The 22,182-nt window shown below is 39.6% G+C and overlaps 1 protein-coding gene across 2 annotated transcripts in view; it reads right to left on the bottom strand.

Annotated features, from left to right (window-relative positions):
* kremen1 (kringle containing transmembrane protein 1) overlaps positions 1-15,572 on the bottom strand; it is a 94,637-nt gene extending 79,065 nt beyond the window's left edge. For both annotated transcript variants that reach the window (XM_041786748.1, XM_041786749.1), the window contains exon 1: positions 15,284-15,572. In XM_041786748.1, the coding sequence (XP_041642682.1) occupies positions 15,284-15,362 (79 nt within the window). In that variant the 5' untranslated portion in view covers positions 15,363-15,572. The remainder of the gene's footprint in view (positions 1-15,283) is intronic.
* Between the last annotated feature and the right edge of the window lie 6,610 nt (positions 15,573-22,182).

Here is a 22,182-nt window from a genome sequence, read left to right as displayed (position 1 = left end):
TGAACCATAAATCGTAGCCTTTCTGTTTTTTCCTCTTAAAGCTAGCTGTTGCACTGTTCTAATGATGCTATCTGTTAGATCTTAGACCTTAAGAAAAGCTTTTCTAGCCAGCCTGGAACTCAGGTGGCTTTTCAGGCTCTTGAAGGATATAACCCACATCACTAGATCCAATATTGACTGCCTTTTTATCCATTTTTAATAGATTTTAAATCTTTTTTTTTGTTTGTTTTGTTTTGTTTTTTTGCCACAAACTCAAAAGCTAACAGCCATATTGTTTTATTGTTTTCCCATAATGTTTTGGGAGGGTGCCAAACTGTGCACAAACCAATATGAGACTTAAGAATTTATTGAAAATCAACACATTATCTATGGTTTATATAAAACATGAATATACCTAACCTTGCAAAGCAGATGGATACACCTGTTTCTGTGTTTCTCACTGGCGAATCCATCTTGCAAAGCTCCCGTCTGAACCGTTTGGGCCCGGTTAGAAAGTGACAGGACCAATCAGCAACGAGGGGCAGTACTTTTTGGCCATGGTTCGCGCTATGCAGTTCCCTGTAGAGTTTAGTCCTCGGTAGGGGCGCAGCTCGATAGCGGCTATGTCACATGTTTTGTTGCTCTGATTGGCCCGTAAAGTTGTGACAGACAAAACGTTCATCCAATCACACTCTGCCCTTTCCCAAATGCTGTGTATGAGTGGTTTCCAGATGGATAGTGAAACAAATCCATCTGGTGTGCCAGGTTAGCTGCTGCCAGGTTACCCTCATTGCATTAAACCAAACTCAAGCTTCAAGCTGCTGTGTATAAAGCTCTTCAGTGTGCCTTTAATCAAAAAAACTTCAGAATTATAATGTTTATAACTCTTATTGCTAACGTTTTATTGAATCTCTTTTAATTTTCTCCTTGGCCACTTGGTACAGACCACTTAGCATTAGGAACCATAGCATGGTGCTGTTTAAAATTGTAGCTTCAACTGTAAGTGGCCTGACACACCTGTACAAAGCAAGGACTTTAAGGAGGGCCTGGTCAGTCTTGGCTGGTCACTGACATCCTTTGTTTTCAAAGTTGCTTCCATCTATTCACAGATTCTGCCTGCCAGCATGCAGGACAGAAAGACTTAAACTCATTTCCTGTGGGGATGTGCTGCCTTATCAAAAACGCTACCATGGTGCAAAAAGATAGTAGAGGCTATCAATGTTCATATGTCAATATCAAATTATTCTCCCACTTTTGGTACTCTCTTATTTACAATTTCAGAGGAGGCATATCTCAGTGGACATATATCCTCTATCAAATAGTATTCTGAGCATTTAGACTATATGGAAACAGGACGCATGGTATTTGTATTTGATAATAACAATATTAAGTATGATTTTGGAGGAAGCATCTATCGATAGATCAAATAAAGATCAATGAACTGAACAGAGCTGAATGAAAGTACATCTCAAGCAGGCTACCACTACTTTTGACTGTAGTGTTTTTAACCTTGTTTTTCCCATTGTATTTAAGTATTCTTGTGTCTCTTTATGTTGTTTTAATTATCGACTGCATGTATTCAACTTTGAACCTTGAGGTGTTGAGACAGGAGAAGGATCTGTGTCCACAGCCATTGCTTTTTGTGCTTGCAGCATTAATTTCCAATTCAAAATCACTGAAGTCAAGGGTTTTCAGTGCTCAGCATCCTGAGCACCCTCAGCCAGCATCCCCTGTGTTTTTGAAGCAGCGCTCACAGCGATCTCAGTTCAAAATAGTTCAACTTTTGGAACAGTGCTGTTTTTGTCAATGTCACTTATCACTGACCAATCAGAATCGAGAAGGAGTAGGGCTTCTGATATAACAGTAACAGGGGAACATAGTGATCCAACTCATCTTTCTGAGTGTACAATTTTCTGCTCTACAGCTGCTGTAAATGCAAGGATATCATTCATTTGTACTGTTTCATGTGTGTGCTTTTGGATACTAACATGAAGTCATCTATCATAGCAACAATAATGAGAGAAGCTGGTGAGAAGTGCCGCCATTATGAAGACACAAGCACTAAGTATACATTTGCAGTGCGCCGTCAAAAACAGCATGTCACTGCTCATTCAGAAAAACACTTACTACTCTTGACTGACCTTTGAGCAACCAAACCCCACAGACCACTGTTGTGGCCACATGTGTGCACTCTTCCACCTAAACATTGTTTATCGCGTTAAATCCTGACACTTGTGTACACCCGGCCACGGCCTGACAGCTTAATTTCAGGTTGTCTCACAGGACTGCCTCCATGGATCAGGGACGGGGACAGGCTCACCCTCACTCTACTGTGTTTGGGGGACACCTTTTTCTCTCACTGCTCTGTCCTTTACATGACTCTCACAGCGGTCATGCCTCGTCACCTCTGAGGGAAGAATGACCAAGCACTATTTCCACCATCACAGACCCTGATGCTGTGACAGGCAGGGCTGCTTTGCATGCTGGGTTGCCTGATTGACCGTGGGAGCAGGTGGTGATTTGCACAAAGTGAGAGAAAAACTTGGTGGAAGTTCAAAAAGGGAAACAGAGAGATGGCAAATGAACAACACAGAGAGCTGCACTTTAATGAAATAAATGTAAGTCTTTGAACACGACAGGATGAGAATCACAGTGGCATGATAATAAGCATGATTGTGTTTATAATAACTAGGTCTGTTTCTCCGTCTTAGTGGTTGGTGGTTTTATGGGTGTTCCAATCCCTTGGCATGGAAGAACAAGGGCGTTTCCCGCAACCTGACCTTCGTAGAACACCACCCAGAGGTCAACAGGAAGTAAACGGGCAGCGGCTCGACACAGAAGTCCACATTTATGACCTGGGGTTTCTTTTTTCTCCCCTTCTTCTTTTACCAACTGTGGGCCAGATACAACTTATTTTCAGCCAAGAAAATAAAGGAATTCTTCAAAAACGTTGGCCTGTCTTCACAAGTCAAGACACGCTGAGTATCAGGAGCATTGGAGTACGAAAAAAGAAAAATAGCGTGCTCTATTTTCTACATTCTCTCTGTCTGGCTTCTGAATAAGTGCAGCCTTTTCTTCATTACTATCACTGAAGCAGTAGATGTGGATTTATGTATTAGCAGCTATGATGTTTTTTTTTTGTTTTTTTTTTTACAATCCAAATATATCTCATTAGGGCAAAAATTGTACCTCCATGTAAACATAGTGGCATCCCTTTGACTAATTTAATGTTATATTTACAGAAATGCTGCAACTAACTTTTTAAATTGAACAAATATATTTTTCTGATTTTACCTGAACATTTTAAAGTGTCACATGACTTAAAGTGTAAAAAATAGTCCTCATAATTTGGCCAGTTTTGTCCAAAGATTCCCAAATATTCACTCTATCATGACACTGATACAGGAGATCAACAAATACAGCATTTTTGCCATAAAACAGTGACTACATTTCCTGAAGTAATTGTCTGTCAATCAACAATCATCTAATGCTTTAAAATAACTTAACCAAAAATATAAGCTCTAGTCTTTAAAGTCCCTGTAATGGAAATCCAAACTTTTCTGTTTCAACACACGAAATATGTTGGAACAAGGTTGCTGAAAACATGTGAAAACACTGATATCTATGTGTGATTAAATTATAGATTTAGACCATTAGAAAGTTGTTCACCTCTTCCTGGCTTGCTTTAATTTGGGCAGGGCAAATACAGGGACCCACCATGTCACCAGCTGCTATGTGGAATCACCCTGCCTCCCTAACGCCACAACAACATAAAATCAGCCAGCGGTTCATCTCAATACAGTCTGTTGTTAGCTAACCGATAATTAAACCTATCATAACAGAGAGACTTGTGCCAGAAAACAGTCACTTTAATCCCCTACTTCTGTTTCTGCTCTGTCACAGAGCAAGGCAGCTGTTCTAATCAGAGTTCACCATAAGGTCAGGGGGAAGGCTAATTGCTGGAGTGCTTGTCTATTTTTCACTTGAACTAGATGCAGTAGGAACTCACACCTTACCTGCTGAAGGTGTGTTTTAATTGATATTTCACTTAGTCCTGGATGATTATAAGAAGCGGGCTGTGACTGTCTCTCTCCAAGCTGCCACAGTTCAATCCCTCGTGTCTGTTAGCATCACGATGCTAAAGCAAACAACATAACATAAAAACATAACCAGCAGATTTTACTGCCTCATTTTCCTGATTTTGAAGGGTAATTTTACAAACTTTCAGATGAAATTTGGCCTGGTGGTTCATAGCACAGTGATCTATCATACAACAAACCTAACACAAAGATTTAGTTTTATCACTTTACAAGGACTTAAAGACAAGGACTTTTTAGAGAAATTGTCTAATCGAGCATTTAAACTGTGAAACAGTGACTACGTTTTCTAAAGTTTAACTGCAATCATTTTGTTTTTCAATTATCCATTCAATCACCTTAAAATACACTATATTGCCAAAAGTATTCACTCACCCATCCAAATAATTGAGATCAGGTGTTCCAATCACTTTCATGGCCACAGCTGTATAAGATCAAGCACCTAGGCATGCAGACTGTTTCTACAAACATCTGTGAAAGAATGGCGAGCAGCTGCATCCAAGCCATACATCACCAAGTGCAATGCAAAGCGTCGGATGCAGTGGTGTAAAGCACGCCGCCACTGGACTCTAGATCAGTGGAGACGCGTTCTCTGGAGTGACGAATCGCGCTTCTCCATCTGACAATCTGATGGATGAGTCTGAGTTTGGCGGTTGCCAGGAGAACGGTACTTGTCTGACTGCATTATGCTAAGTGTAAAGTTTGGTGGAAGGGGGATTATGGTGTGGGGTTGTTTTTCAGGAGCTGGGCTTGGCCCCTTAGTTCCAGTGAAAGGAACTCCGAATGCTTCAGCGTACCAAGAGATTTTGGACAATTCCATGCTCCTAACTTTGTGGGAACAGTTTGGGGATGGCCCCTTCCTGTTCCAACATGACTGTGCACCAGTGCACAAAGCAAGGTCCATAAAGACATGGATGAGAGAGTTTGGTGTAGATGAACTTGACTGGCCCTGCACAGAGTCCTGACCTCAACCCGATACAACACCTTTGGGATGAATTAGAGCAGAGACTGAGAGCCAGGCCTTCTCGTCCAACATCAGCATGCAACCTCACAAATGCCCTTCTGGAAGAATAGTCAAACACTGCCATAAAAACACTCCTGAACCTTGTGGTAAGCCTTCGTAGAAGAGTTGAAGCTGTTATAGCTGCAAAGGGTGGACTGACGTCATATTAAACCCTATGGATTAAGAATGGGATGTCACTTAAGTTCATATGCTAGTTAAGGCAGGTGAGCGAATACTTTTGGCAAAATAGCATCAGTATGCTTCAAAATGACTTAATCACAAATATAAGCTTTAGTCTATCAAATAAGGTGGTTAGCACGGCAACACTGATGCCACCTTTTGCACAAACAGTATGCCAACACATTAGTATGACACAATGTAGCAATTAAACAACTATTTCCTGTGAACCCACAGCCTAAAATCCACAATCCACAGTTGTCAGCTACCTTCAGTCAGTTGAAGTTGATATGCATATTGTTTTTATTTGTGTGTTTGTTGTCTCAATAAACTTAACCTCTTGATGCATCCAATTTCAGAAACATGAGGGTTCCCTATGGGTGGCTATGGAGCTGATTATGCGTGGACACAACACAAAGTGGAGACTGGGTTTACTGTGAAAACAAGCAGGAAAAACTGACTGAGCCTGCATGCAACGTATAGAGGACGTTCAAAGGAGAGTCAAGCTTTACAGTCCAAAAGTTGGAGGGAGATGAGCCCATTTTTCAACATAGTCATGACTCTAAAGAGTGATGAGAAAATAGGCAGTAAAAGCAACCATGTGTTCCCGTTAGATTGTTCTGTCCTGTGATGGATGCTAACACTTTTACCTGCCCTTGACTGAAATGTGAGGGAAGTCACATCATTTCAGTGTGTGGAAAGAAAACAACAGCAATAGATCTGAAGCTTGCTTCTTTTCATGGTGTTATCTCATCATATAACTGTTTTTTTCCATTACAACTGAGATTAAAGACAGTTAGCCACATTTCCCAACAGCATGGGAATAAAAGCCACAGCAGTGCACAGGGAAATGGCCAAACATCTGTATTTGCCTAATCTCAGCAGCTTCTTCTCTACAACTGGCCACTAATGATAAGCTTCCCACTGACCTAGACCCTATTGTGTGAACAGATTTTGTGCCCTGGATCAAGCTGATGACTTTTAGTTTCCTTTCTTTTCTGGAGGGTTAACAAAGCAGCTTTGTCACATTGTGCTCAACTGACCACTTTGGATTGAGTGGGTGCAATAATCAACAATTCACATTAAAACAGTTGCAGCTATCTTTAATTTACTGTATGGAGATAAATGTCAAATTAAAGTAAAGAACATAACAATATTAAACAAAACATGAATTTGTAAAATTATAACTCCTTGGTCTGCTTGTTAAAGCTGTAAGCACAAGGAGAATGGCACAATATAATTTAAAGTTATTAATCAATCTTTTTAATAATTGCTTTGTTCTAAGTCAACCACTTTAAAGTTGTGTTTTGATCTTTCCCAAGCTCTGGTTTTGCCTCCACAAACTACTTTAGTACATTTTTATGCTCCTTAGCTGCTACAGTTCCACTCCGAGCGAAACCCAGATATTACTCTAACTATACGGTACTGAACATTTTTCATTCAGTTGTTTGGAAAAACACAAACTTGACACCAACAGTAGCCTTAACCAGATACAGCACAGAAAGCTGCTAAATGCCAAAACATAATGTAAAAATCACTGAAACAATATTGCTTTCCCACAGATTTATTTGCTTTTCTTCATTATCTCATTATGTGTTACAATTTGATCCAGTGTTTGAATAGAATAATGTTTATTTCAGCTTATCTATTAACAAATATGACAACTGATTTTGTGGGTGGTGGCTGTCATAACAGCCATAAATGTGTCACACTTGGAGTATGCAGCTGCCTGCTTCCAGCAGTATAAATATTTGGACTAATTAATTATAATTACAATCATTTGAGCTGAATAGTATCACGCTACCATATTAAATTAGTTTACTTTATCATTTAGCTTCCCTTAATCATCAGAGATGGGTGACACAATGAAATATGTTTTTGTAGAAATTCATTACTGATTATTTCTTTAATTTTTTTACTTATTTATTTATGTATATCTACTTGTTTATTTGCAAACACTACTGCTCCAATAATCTGAAATTATTCCATGTCGCTAATGCCAAATTAAGTTCACTAAAATAGTTACTTCCTAAAGCCTTTGAGATTATTGCATGAAAGAGTAACAAAACTCCAAAACCACTTGTTTTCAGAGGATGTGTGTATTTTTATCAGTACTGTTGATCAGTTAGGGTCCAAATCTTGACTTTTGAGTACAAACTGTTTCAATTTTACAGTTTGTGTTGGAAAAAATCATAGTGGCTGCCTTCTTTATAAAACCTGCATACTGCAATTGAATTTTTCTGTTGGTTGATCTGGCAGGAGGTGATGTATGTGGTGCTAGCTTTCATCACCACCGAATTTAACACTGACACCCCACTTTTTTCACTTATGTTAACTGCATTAGTATGAGCTGACAGCCAAAATTTGTGGGTAACAGCAGGCTGCACTGATCACAGATGTCACTGTAACTCTACAGTATTGTGGGTAGGGTAGTTTCATTCACCAAAGATTACAAATGACTCATATTTTTCATACAACAAGGTTGATAACCAATAAACAAACAAAAAATGTCACAGGGCACTCACAGAGAGGGATAAAAATCACTAATTATGATAGATTTTTTATCTTGATTATAAATGATTGATACCTGTGTTTAATAAATATCGTTTTTCTTGACAAAGTCCTTCTTTGGTCTTTGTTCTGTCTTTTCTTTGTTCACTTAAAAAAGTTCACTGATCATCCATTCGATTGATACATATTCAAAGATGACTAAGAAAATTAAATCCAGAGTGAATAAATGAATTAAACCTAAAGGCTAAATTCAGCATTCACCTCAACCTGAGAAGATGTAAAGTTTAAACTCCCAGGGGTTTCTAAACACAGTCCCATCCTTAATCATGAACACATTTAGATGTGTATATCAGCACACACACTGCTCAGTTACACCGCAGCGGTTTGTCTAAACTTGCGTCTGCAGCACAGAAGCTCATCAGAGCCGAGAGGTTTCCATCTCTGAGCCGGAAAAGGCTGGGAGAACCACACAGCCCACATCTGAGACCCAGACCCACTGCACCCTGTTCCCATAATGCCCTCTGACACGCCCCACACTGAGCACAGCGGGTTTACTGGCACTCTGAGAGCAGGCATGTTAAAGTCTTTAGGAACCCGCTGTATCCCCTCAGACCAACTTTCCATCGGCATCACCTCAGCCAACACATGCTTGTGTTTCCCTGGCTGAAGATGGTCTGTTATTATCAACCGAAGCAGATGATTCCGAGTATCTAACACACAAACTGACACTCTTACACAGGCACACACGGACTCACAAGGCTCCCTCTGTCTCAGGGGTTACAAAGGTTGATGGGGGCCTGTCATAAACTGCACTGTATGGACTGCGTTTACAAGTCCAGAGTGGGATTAAGTCGAGACAGATTTGATGATTGCCTATGTGAGGGAGAAATGTGGACTGGGTGAAGACAGCTCTTTGTGTGTGTGTGTGTGTGCGTGGGTGGGTGTGTGTGCATGTGGGAGGAGGGGCATCAGACTGAGGATGTGAGACCTCTCCGTTTGACACTTGACGTGGTTCCTTTAAATTCTCAAGCAGGAATGCTGGAAGTGTACGGAGGCCTCAAAGGGCCACAGCTGCCTCACATCTGAATTGAACACAAACAGACATATGTACTGATGACATGATAAGCTGATAAATTCACGAGACAGGCAACAAAAGACTCATCATATACAAAATGTCAAACACTATTTTAACATCTTATATGTGTAAGGATTTACGGCTCCTATTTAAACCATTCAATTTTTTTTTTAAATGAGCAGTTTAATGACACATTCTATGCTCTGGGCAACTGTAATAGCCAATCCTTACTATTTTGGACACCTATTAAACTGTTTAATCATGAAATTAGGGTCTGTCCCTTTGTTTATATATAAAATTTGTGTAGTGTTGAAGTGAAATATAAGAGGACTCAGACTGAGCTGCTGTCTCTCACATTGCTCTCTGCCATTTGCAACACAATGCATGCTACCATGTGGTGCAATCATGGCCCAGCAAAAATGTTGGTGATGTGGATCAGCACTGTCAATCTGATGTGCGGTATAAAATTAATGTAAATATCAGATCAGATATACACTGGATCGATTTGGCCTAAAAAAGAGTCATATATTTATTATAAATTTAACCACAGGGGATCATAGTTACTAAAGGTTCATTAAACAAGTCTGATAACATATCAACTTGTGTTTTCCATGTTTCACAAGGAGGTAGCTCATGGTAGGTCTGCCTTGAATGGTTATGACATGATGGCTAATAATCAGATCTGAAAAGCAGCAAAAGCTGAATGATGCTGTGGCTATTCTCTCCTTCCTACTGGGACAGTAGGAAGGAGAGAATGGGCTTGTCTTCTCCCCCTACTTCCTAGCTCTTTCCATGATGTTCTGAAGGCATTTTTTAATGCCGGGTATTACCTATAATCCTACTGTGTCAAAGCAATTTCTCTGATTGGTTGATCCTGCCTTTACCTTAAAAAGATCTGCGCTCTACACAGCTATTCCACTACTAGTGAATCTTACAGACATTTTTCAACAAAAGGTGGTGTGAGCAGGGTTAAAAAAAATTAGAGAATTATGTAAAATACTTAAGTTCAGACATTTTCCACTTTATAAGAAAAACAAGGTTAATCGCAATCTGAGGCAACAGCACTACATTACCCACAATTCTAGAGTGTTTCAGCATAATCTCAGATTGGATAAGCATGCCTTTACCCCAGAAATTTTGTTCAGCTGCTACTAGTGAATTTAACATAGTTTAAACATCGTCTCAACTAAAATCATGTAGAAGACACAAGCAAGTATGTTACTGACCTTGTTTAAAGACAGACATGTTTCAGGCATCAGCACTACATTACCCACAATCCAAGAGTGACGCGCAGTCTCTTATTGATAGAGCAGCAAATTTCAACTGTTGGCTTCTACGAGTGAAGTTAGCAGTTGCAGAACAAGTGGGCAGTAACTGTTGAGCTCTGTGGTGTCACAGATACATATGTATGATACATGTATACTACATGTCACAGAGCACTCGTAGAGGGGAGTTAATATGTACATTTTTAACTCAAAATGCAGAACTGAAATACTTTGTACTTAAATGTCAAGATTTGGACCCTAACTGGTCCACAGTACTAAATCAACACAGATATAGGTGGCCATCTGTAAAAAGTGGTCTGAGGGTTTAGCAACTCTTTAAGAAACTGCAATTTAAACAAAGCAGGAAAAAAAAACAACCCTGGACTTGCCTACGTGGAAATGTATTAAACCCTTCCCCTTGTTTTCACAGGCAGGAGATTAATTCACATGCAGCATGCTCACGCAGTCAACTTATGTCCAACTTGATGTGATGCCAAACATCTGAAAACACACTGTGAACTCCTATCAATCACGAGTTGAGCTAGTGGACGCAGACTTTGTACGATTGTTGCCAACACAAAAAAACTACAATCCAGACCTCGATGAGCTACTGTTCAGGAGTTGGTGCTCTGTTTTCTCCTCCTGCACCACACAGCTACACCCGGTTCCGCCTGTGGCCCAGTCCAGGTTGATGTCATGCCCCTCTGGACAAGGATCAGACAGAGAGCAGGAAGGAGAGCGGGCTGCCAGATGAAACAGAGGGTTGCCAGTTTGTGCAGCAGCTTACATGCATGTCAGGCAACAAAGAGGAATCGTAACACATGCTGTCATTCATCCCAGAATCACAGTACTCTGTGCCTGCACTGCTTCAAGGCAAACACACAGCACACAGCACTGAATGAAAGAGAGAAAACCTTCAAATCTGCAGTTTGGTCTGGAAATAATAAAACACAAACACCTGTGGAAGGAAGTTTGATAAGATACTCCAGTGCACAGACATCAGCTTTTACTAACCCTCCCAGCGCGGCCATACAATTTATTTCATGCATGTCTGATCCAAGATTCAGATGGTCAAGCACAACCAGATATTAGCCGGATCTGTCCTCTTTCTGCACCATTTCTGCACTATGCATGGATCAATATTGTAATGAGAGTACATTCCATGGTACCAAAGTGTCACAGTCTGCTCATCTTCAAGCCTCAGCTTGACTCAACCAAAGCTGACAGTTTTTACTTAACAGGAAACGATTTTGTTTGAATTAACTTCTTTATTCAGATTGCAAAATATCATCAAATAGCTCAATAACTCCCGATGTTTTTGTCTCATGAGCCACCACTTCTGTTTCATAAGTGCATTCTTTTTATTGGCACTATTTTCAGCTTTGTGTTGCAACTGATGCTTATTTGTTCCATCTGGTTAGCAAAAACGATCTGTCTTAAACTGAGAAAACAAATGCTGGTGTCATATGACACCTGTGGGAACAAATTCTCCTTTTAATATTATTTCATTTGAGCAACTATTAGTGGTCAAAAAGGATAAAAGTTCAGGCAAAATCTCTCAAGAAAAATCAGAAAGGTTTACTCTTCCACCATAAAGTAACACTTCAATTTTTCATCTTAGAAAATATGCTTACTTACTGTCATTTGGTTACATTTAAATACCCATAAATTTCTAGTAAACTTCCATTAAATTAGGCAGCAAATGTAGTTGGTTTAGCAAGAGCCTTAAACTATCAAAAAAGTACAAATAAAGATCACCAACCATAAAGCTTCACAACATTTTATGATATTTGTTCAATCTGCAAAAAAAAGTTTAAAAATATTCTTGTGCTGATTTACAATGAAAGCTGTCAGTTAAACATGCTAATAAGCTAATTTTAGAGGTGCTGATAGGCATTTTTGTTCATTTTTAAAGGGCCATGCCAGCTGTTTCAGCTTCTCTATAGTCTTTGTGCTCAGCCAAGCTAACCCAAGCTAACAGTGCTAAATTTAGCCTCATATTTAAAGTGCAGATTTCATAATTGTATCTTCTCATCTAAACCTCAGTGGGAAAGCATATAAGCTTATTTCTCAGTATTCCAGACCTCTCCTTTAATCATCCCAGAAGGGAAACCCCTGAGATAGATTATAGATTATCTTTGCATGTTCTGACAGGAAACATCTCACTCACCCCGCCGCAGAGTTTATAAAGGATCGCTTTAAAGGTGAGCTGTCTTACTGCAACAGCTACACCCGCAGCTTGATGAAAAGGCTGCCGCTGTAACTTTCATTTACATAAGACAATGCATCATTTAAGACTTACATGTGGGTGCATAAGTGCACTGTAGGACTCTCACCATCACCCCACTGTTGCCCTCACTGTCTGTCATGCTGGTTATGGAAATCGCAGACCAAATAATTCTCTACTGATTAACCAGCTCAAGCTTGTTCACAACACCATCAGCTCCATCATTACCGGCTTACAGAGCAACTCAATTACGCCTCATCTTGACAGCTCTGACAGCATTCGGCTTCCACTTTGTGTGTACATTTGTGTGAAGGGCCTGAGCCGCTGCCAAGAGAGCAATGGCAGGCCGCAGTCAGACACAACAGCATGTGGGAGTCTGGATGAGTTTCTCCATAAAGCCTCTGAGTTCAGGTAGAGGAGACATCACGTACATTAATGATAAGAGCCTGTGGTTGACTAACACTCTTTACTGTGAGTATGAAGTGCTGCATGAGAGTAGAGCAAATTTTCATATTATACTAGTCGATTTTATAGCGGCTCTTACCCTTTTCCTTGCACTTATAAGTGAGCGTGAGTGTGCATATATATTTGTACATGTGTTAGTTTACAACAGCCTGCATTAGAACCTCTTCAGAAACACATCTGCTGTTAACACACCTCCACTGGATGAGAAGCTGCAGCATATCAGGTGTGTGAAAGCACTCCTGTACCCACGTGTTTAAGGCTCTTTTTCAAAAATAAAAAATACAGTTTTGACCAGTGCATTGAGCTTCTGCATGGCCTGGCTTTGGCAAGTAAAGGAAAAATCAACTTATTATCCGCAAGCAAAGGTGTCAGCCACTTATGCTGTCACAGACAGGCCCATGCAGGTCAGAGATTCTCTTATCTGAACAAATGTAACTTTAGTATGCAGAACATCTAGAATAAAACAAAACAGATTCGAGCCACAAGCCCATTAGATGTAGTATTTAAGAATGCATTCACAAACATTGTTTTAAGCTGTTCTTGTTTTCTTTAACCTGACCCTGAAAAGGGTTTTTTAATTAATTTTTTTTTGTCATATTTGTGATCATTTTAAATTGCATATGTGAAGATGCAGAATAACAGCATAGTAAGCAGTGGGACTGATAGGCAATGACAGGCTGGATCTAATCAAACATGCAGTTTGAGCATGTTTCATAAATGAAGGCTTTCTGATGTTACATTTTAAAAGATTACCATCAATATTATGCTATATTTCATTAAATTAATTAATAACGTAGCTCTTTTGCAAGACTTTTCTTGCACTTGCGTGGGCCTTGATTTACCAGAATGCCTTTCACTGGACCCAAAAATGCTGAACCTAATATTAACTTTGAAAACTGAATGTTAAATGCTAGTACACACTTACATGTGAAGACCTGGCAGGCATATTTATCAAATATTGGCCTCTTATCAAGGATAACATGCCAATGCTGGCTCTTTCACTAAAATATATGAATCCAAAGAGATTTCATTGTAGGGTTTTACTTTAAGATGTTGCCTTATCTTGTACTATAGTTAAGCATGCACAGTCCAGTCATATCAGAGGTAAATTCAGCAAAGAGAGGATCAAACAGTCCTTCTGTTGCTGTACAGCTGGTGACTGACTTGTAGACACTTGAAATTATTGTTTTACTGTACAGTAAATATGGCACAGCTGACTTCAACTAAACATAAACTTGGCCTTTCTTCTCCCCAGTGTTATGAGGGGGAATACCATTGCTTTAAATACTTTGTTAATACATAGGTACACATGGGAGCACTTACGCACTAGCCCAGATGTTGGACCCTCTAATTTGAAATCCGAGGGTATAATTAAGAGACAAAAAAATTAAAAAGGAAAGCATGAGGATTTGCTGCTCCGACATGAAACGCAGCGCAAATTACAGCGAGGAGAAGCCTGGTTAGTGTGGTCATCATTATTAGATATTCACATTTAAACCAAATATTCCCTTTGAATGCGCAGCTTTGAATGTGGATACGGCTGTAACTTTGAAGTATAAGAGATAGACGCAGGCTTAACCCCACGCATTAGCCTGAACTTGATGGCAAATTAAATGGATGATATCAGATGACTGAGCTGAGGGTTTGGAGTTCATTTCAGGAGGGAAAACTGATCTTTTGTGGTTTAAATACAGACAAAACAACCAGTGACGCACGACAGACAGAAGTAGTTATGATCGAGATGTTTAAAGATATAAGAATGTACCTGCATAATCGTCCAAAATGTTATCAAATCACAACAATATGAACGATAAGCAGCTGGTGCAGAACAGGTAAACACATAAGGACCGGACGCGCCATGGGAGGTGAGAGCGTAAAGGCTGCTGGTTTGTGTTACAAGCTCGTTGCTTTCATATTGAATCCGCGCCGTCCCCTTTGGAACATCATACGAGAGGTCCAGATGATTTGTGAGCCTTTTCTCAGATTTACCCTGATCTACTGGGGTTCGCATGCAGCCTCAGGGAAGTCTGTGTGCACATTTGGACACGGTTTGATCGCTGTTTATCCTGTAGGTGTAGGTGTAACACTGAAACTGTAGTTCAACAACTCTAGATACTCCACTCAGAACACATAATCCTTCAATTTAGCTAAGCAAATAACGAGGAAACTGTTGGTGGTTTTCGCTCTGGCTGCCTTCTCGAAGAAAGACGTCATCCCGTTTGGGGAAAAGAGCCGGAGAGGGATTAAACCCACAGCGATGAACTATGAATGAAGTTACTACTGCTGCATTCTGCGACATGCTCGATAACAAAGAGTTAAATAAAGTTAAAATATCAATTTTAAGCATTTTCTTGGGTTTGTTGTACATTTCTGATGGGATATCACCTTGTCTCGTGCGCAGGAGAGCAACTTTGGAGACGCTTCCGACAATGCGGATTTATCGGATCAGATAGAAGAAAAAACGAGCGGAAAAGTTTCACTCACCGGTGTCGAAATGACTAAAAGCTGCAGAAGAAAAAACCCCAGCGAGAATAAGTGCAGAGGACACAGTCCAGGAATCCATGGTGAGATGAGTGGCTGTCAGGTAAAGTGCAGCCTTACGGACAGATGCGCAGACCGGCGGGTTGCTGGACTCCCTCACTGACTGCCTCACTGTTTGTCCGGGTCTGTGCACGAGTCGCTCTTTGGCCGGCGTTAAAAGTCCCTAAACTTCAAGGCAGCTCCTACAGCTACTACTACACTGACATCAACACAGACGGGAACAGATAGTAGAAAGCAGGGATCCTATTTCCAGAACCATGTGACAGGAAATAGGGGCAACAGATTCAACCTGCAACACTGGGGAGGCAGTAAGAAGAAAAGAAGAGGAAGAGGAGGAGGAGAAGGAGAGGGAGGGAGGAAGGGTGGTTGTGGTGGTGCTGGGATTGGATGGTGGACTTAGTGGTGCAATGAGCAGCAGGTTAACAAAGCAAAAACTGATTTACCCTCTTAAGATGATGGATTTCAAGCGCATACCGACAACAATAACTGTCTAATAAGTTTCAAATCACAGTAACACTAAACGAAAATACAGCACTATGACAGAAAAAATGCTCCAGCATTCCTAATTAGAACCATACAAATATTTAAGGAGCATAACAGTGATGTTAAAGGAGTCCAGAAGTGCTTTAAAGTATAGCTTTTCATGTCAATCTGTTATGCAGCACCAGAGACACAAAGAAAAGCTCCTCTGGAGTATGATAGGAGCACCGTCTAGATTTTTATGAGCAGGTCTAAATCTAATCAAGGCTCCATTTCATTTAGAAACCCAAGGGATAGAAAATGCAACACTAAACTGCACACAAAGGTAAGCCCAAAGGCCTTAATAATGCATTATATCCATATGTTAAAGGTAACACTGAGTGATAACTATATTAAAAATTAAAATGAGAAAACTATAAGTATCTTATTTGGGGGAATTAAAGACTTGTGACTTTGTGTGAAGTTGATATTTGTGTGTCAGCAATAAGTCAGGGCCAAGTTCAGCCCATAGAGGTGAATGAAATGATATTTTTTTTACATTTCCAGCACTCCTTTTAATGCTGGGGATTTTTCAATGCTAAATTGCCTTTAAAGGCACATAATTAAGAAGTGATTTCCTTTAAGGTCTTCCCACTCACATTAGATCCTCTTTCCTCTGTGGATAGAAACAGGTGCACCGTTCCTGTCCTCTCACCTCTCTGACTGTTCACAGGAGCAGCTCCATCAGAAGCGTGAAACAGCACCTCCGTGTGTTTCACCGTGAGCACCAAGCAGCACACTGAAGGAGTTTCCAAGCCAGAAGCAGTCAGTCAGTCAGTTAGCCTAAAAATAGAAAATCCGGTATGATCTCACCACTCTTAGAGAAAAAAGAAAAAAAAACTGACCAACATTTATTTTGCCAAAACCGACGGGGTTGAGATGAGGTGCACAGGGAAAGCAATCTAACATGACGTGTGCCCTTTGGACAAATGTAACTGTGTGGCCTGGAGGGAATAAAACTGGACTTTTATTACAGTGGAAGATTGGGAATGTTTGAGAAAGAGAAATGCAATATAATTCAACTGTTCTACCAGTTTACAATGGGTGAGACTGAAACCTCTAACCTTAAAAAACAGCATTGTTTAAAAGACCCTAACTGACATCACGAGTGTTACATATCCAAACAGTGGTGAAAAAATGACCAAGAAAACATACTCAGGTCTAAACCTAATGGGACCCTTTCTAATAAGACATGTTAACTTAATAAGATTTATATCACTTTCTTTTAAAACACAGTAGATTTCTACATTTTGAGCAAATAAGGGTGGATTATCAGTGTTGTACAATTCACCCTGAAGCGTGAGGGCAAATGGCTGCATTGCACTTCTTCCTGTGGAGGTACATCCATGAAGTCTTCTTCATTTTAACCTGAGTGCAGTTTTAGTAAAAAGGACAAATGGAAGCAGTTGCTGTAATGCAGACTGGGTGAGTACAAAATTGACATTACTACCCCGAGTGCATTGTGCAACAAAGACAGCCCAAAGTGAATCTAATTTTCTAATTTTCTAAAAATAAAGAAACATAGTTTTTTTTTGTACAACAAGAATAAAAGACACTAATGTTGGGAGCAAGCAGGGTTCAATCAGCTGTTCATTTTCATTTGTACTAAGGTCATTTGATTTCTGCTACAGCTACATTTTGGAGGGAATGTGAGTATAGGGAAAATTGCTGTACTCTTTTATAGTCAATAACTTGCAAAACTGTTAGGGTTTTCTACATTTTTGCACATTTGTATTCTTATTTCATGTATTTTATTTGTGTATTTTACTCATTTGTTTCTGCTTTTGTAAGCAGATAGCACTCAGGTCTTGTTATATAGAAGAATTTTTGGCAATAAATCTGATTCTGTAGATTTTACATAGAGTACGTTCAGGGATGGAAAGTAATTGTATTTATTCCAATTACAGCACATGAGCAGATGTTTTTTTTGAGTGTATTTTAAAATCTGTACTCTTACCTCTACTTTAGTAATTATTACCCAGAGTAACTGTACTTTTTTACTTGAGGTCAATACTCTTGTATTTTGTCTATCTCTGTTGACTACACATGTAGCTGAAAGAATGAGTCCACATCACAACCCAGAACAGCAAAAACTGCTGTGTTGATATCTCAGGGTAAAACATTTCTGAGTTGATTTTAACAGTTCAACAGTGATAGTGCTGATCTATCAGTGTTAGTTCAACTCTGTAAAGAGTCTACTGATTGAAGCTCTGCCCACTGCGGTTTGAAATCTGGGGGAATATGTTGGTGAAGTTTCCTATCATGCCCTCGGGCAGAGTTTTTAAATAGCTCTTTTATATGTGTTTAGCTGTGTTTAGATGTTTCTTGTTGTACAGTGATCCCTGCTGGGGTTCCTTTTCATGTTTCCAGTGGATCATTGTAGTTGTTTTTGTTGTTAGACATATTAGCACCATGAGTGAAGTTATCCACCTAGTTAAGAGTTTCCACCTGTGACCACTGGTGTTCTTAAAGGATGCAAAGCACCTTAGTATGTGGCCTTGCTTTGAGGTTGACTCTCTGCTTTGTTCCTGCCAGAGGAGACCCATCCTCAGATTTTCAAGACTAACTGCATCCCTGTCATGCTGTAAAATATTTACGATTTTACTTTAAAAAAAAAATTCACCTGTACTTAAGCTATATGCAGTGTGGACCAAATGGATATATTTTTTTAGATATACATTTTTGGGCTTTTAATGCCTTTATTGATAGAGGAGGACAGCAGAACGGGAAATACGAGACATGCAGGAAATGGTGCCACAGGCCAGACCCGAACCCAGGCTGCCCGCACATATTGTGTACGCCCCAAACCACCAGACCATCTGCCCCTCAATACAGATCATTTTAAAGTGTTAAATTGAATACTTTATGAGTCTAATCAACACTGTCAATTTTGCTGTGTATTTACTTGACTATGGAGGCGGGACTTTACCTGCACAACCTGGTTGAAGATCTATTCTCCTGTTCTGTCAATAAGGAGAGATCATGTTTTACTGTACAACTCCCTAAGGCTACTCAGTTGTCAGTAATAAAAATAAACTTTGATTTAAATAACTTTTTTTGTTTTTCTTGAGTAGATTAAAATACCACTACTTTTACTTTTACTTAGTTAAGTTTTAACCAGAGTAACTACACTTTTATTTGAGTACAATAGCTGTGTACTTTGTACATCTCTGATGAACTTATGAGAACACAGTCTTTATGAAAGAACTTTCCTCAGGGATTCGCTCAGGTTTCAAAGGGACCCTTCACACATTATAGATTATAACTGGTGGCTAAATACAGCCGCTAAGTGTAAAACAATAGTTTTAGGCCTTTTTCCCATCTTTTCAAACATAACTAAATAAATTACTTACTAAACTAATGTAGTTTTATAAGTAAGAAGACAGCATGGGTTATAGCTTTTTGTTGGAGCTGAACTAATGAGCATTATGCTGTATGTTGTTCTAGCTATAAACAGTATATTGCTGCCTACAGCATTCATATTACCACTTTGACAGGACACAACAATGAAAGAGTCTCTGAATATTAACGTCTTGATATCTGGTTGGCTCAAAATCTCACATTCAGATTTCTCTGGGCAATAAATTAAGCCAAGACCTCTGTCTCTTCTTTTAAACCCCTTGATTCCATTCATCACCATATCCTCAAATCCATTGGAGGTGACAGTGACAGCATTGCTTTTTATGTATTTATACAGTCTTACTTGTCAAAATGCCACCACATGTAACATCTTTGTTAGAATTGTCTCATTATCTCTAGCGAACATGTCCTAGTAATTGGCTTATGCTTGAAGTCCAATGGGAGAACACTTCAGCTGACCTATCACTAAACTCCATCCTCCAACGTTACAAGTCAGTTACATTTCTTCTCAGTGTGCTCCAGCATCTGAAATGTTTTTTCCTGTGATTTAAATGAAATAATTACTTAAAGGCAGACTGGCAGACAAAGGAAGACTGTTTCATTTCCATTCATAAATAATCACTCACCCGTGTGTTTCCCCTTTACTGCTCTAGTAATTAGCTGGTATGGGCATCTACTCACTTAAGCTCTGAGCCAATCCCATTCTGCCACAACCCCTCTCAATCCAATTATCCTTCTGCCGTCATATTTTGAAATCCATTCTCCTCCCCTCTGCAGTCAGTCTGTTGTTTCAGTGCGACCACTGCAACCCTCCTCCACCCCAGCCACCTCCATTACATCTCATCAGTGTCCAGGTCCAGCTCCTCAGTGTCATCCTGTTTCTCTTCATCCCAAACTCCAAGTCATCCCATCAGTGTCCGGGTCAAGCTCCACACAAGTCAGTTTCTCATCTTTAACCTCTTCCTTCTATCACCACCACCAGAGTCTAGTCTCCATAGGGGGGTATCCTATCCTGCTGTCAGCCTCACAGCCCCTTTAAAAATATCACAGTGGAGTCTGTCCACCAAAGACATTTCACATTTCAGAACTTGTAAAATGAATTATTAAGTCTCTCCAGACTGAAGCACATTTAGCCAAATAAGGCCCTTCTGTCCCAGAAGTCCTGTATAGCATCCTTTGACAAATTAAATTGTTAGTTTGGACAGCAGGGCAGAGTGGGCTAAGCCATAGGTCAACAGAAAAAAACAGCTTATTTGTAAAATGCATGTTAATTTAGTTTTTATTGTACTTTTGACTAGGGGTGGGCAATATAACGAGTATACTTGATGTATCAAAGCTTTTGCCACACACTATGTATAAAATGACTATATTGCAAATATCAAGTATAAATTATGTGAAAAATTTGAGGTGTCAGCATGCATTTCTGGCTGGAGTTTCTCTTCACCCATTGTCCCTGAACACATCTCTCACAGCAGAGAGCTCACTCCCCTGCCCATCCAGAAAACTCTCCTCCGCACATGCGCGTTTTTGTATCAGTGGAGGAACAAATTAGTGGAGAAATAAACACTGTGGGTAAACACAGCAGAGGGGCGGGTTAGCAGCTAGTTAGCTGTGTTCAGAGATGGACTGGGTCTGTCATCTTGCAGTCGTTCAGCTTTAAAAAAAAGAGGCTGAACTCATGCACTAGTCATTAAAATATGCCGCAAGATGATGCGGAGATAACAATAACAGTAACATAACATGTCGCTAAAGACATGAGCCAAGTGTTGCTGAAAAGCCATGATTTTAAAATGTCATAAAGACACTCAACCTAGAATACGTGATTTGCCTGGGCGCGAACATTTTTCTGAAAACTCCCTGCCAGAGTTGTACATGTCAGAGAGAAGACAGCCCAGTGGCAGAGAAATGTGATCCACTTCTCCACAACTACAGAGCCTTATCTCAGCCTAACAACGCGGAGTTAAAATGTTTCTGCCTCCAAACAAGCTTTTCCCCCATGATCATTCAGGAGGGCTTCTTGAATAAGGTCTAAAGACGCTCTCATATTATGAACTTGTCAGAAACTGGTCCAGCGTTCAAAGCACAGATAACAGACTAATGCAAAGCTGTGAGCCTGAATGGTGGACTAGACTGCAGGGTTTTGGCCTTTGGCTGCATGCAGAATTGGTGAGTTTTTGTGAAGTTTTGTTTCACCCTTAATGAGGAAAATAATCATTTAATAATTAGCAATAATAAACATAACACAGAAAACATTTCTGAACTGTCCATACAGTAAAAGACCAAGTATTCCACGATTTATGTGTGTTTGATTCATTAGTAAAAGTCTGAATGAAGTCTTTTTTCAAAATAAAACAGTGCTAAATTTGACTTTACATAGATTTTTACCCTTTCTGTATACAATTTTATTAAAAATCCAATAGAACAGTCTATTCAATCACCAAATTAGTGCCATTTGGGGCTGAATTCAACATTGTACAGCTACTTAGAGGACATTTCAAAGAATCCCGATATATATCATGTATCGGAATATGGCAAAAATATATTGGGATATAGATTTGAATATCTGAAATCTAGTTTAGCAGCAAGAGGGAAGGTCAGAATATGAAAAAGGTGATCAAATTTGACAAGTTTCATACTAGACTGGTGCTTCCGTCGGACTAAAGTAGTGTCAGTGGAGAATTTACACAGTGATAATGTCAAAAACAGCATGAAAAACTAATACAGGTTCACACTTAGCATCAGTCAGGTAAAGAAAGAGAGAAAGGAGGCCAAGGGATCAAAAGAGGGCTGTTTGAGCAAAATAAACAGGTAAGCTTACATTTTATTGTCATTCTCTACTCTGCTGCAGTGAAGTCGATATTATCATTCAGAAGATTGATACATTTGATGATTATTTAAATATCTTTGTTGTACAATGAATGCAAGGTTGTGTACAAGTGTGCATTTGTGTTGTAAAAGATCAG

This window comes from Cheilinus undulatus, linkage group 5 (genome assembly GCF_018320785.1).
Source record: "Cheilinus undulatus linkage group 5, ASM1832078v1, whole genome shotgun sequence".
NCBI lineage: Eukaryota > Metazoa > Chordata > Actinopteri > Labriformes > Labridae > Cheilinus > Cheilinus undulatus.
The sequence above is the reverse complement of the archived record's forward strand: the minus strand, read 5'-3'. Positions and strand labels throughout refer to the sequence as shown.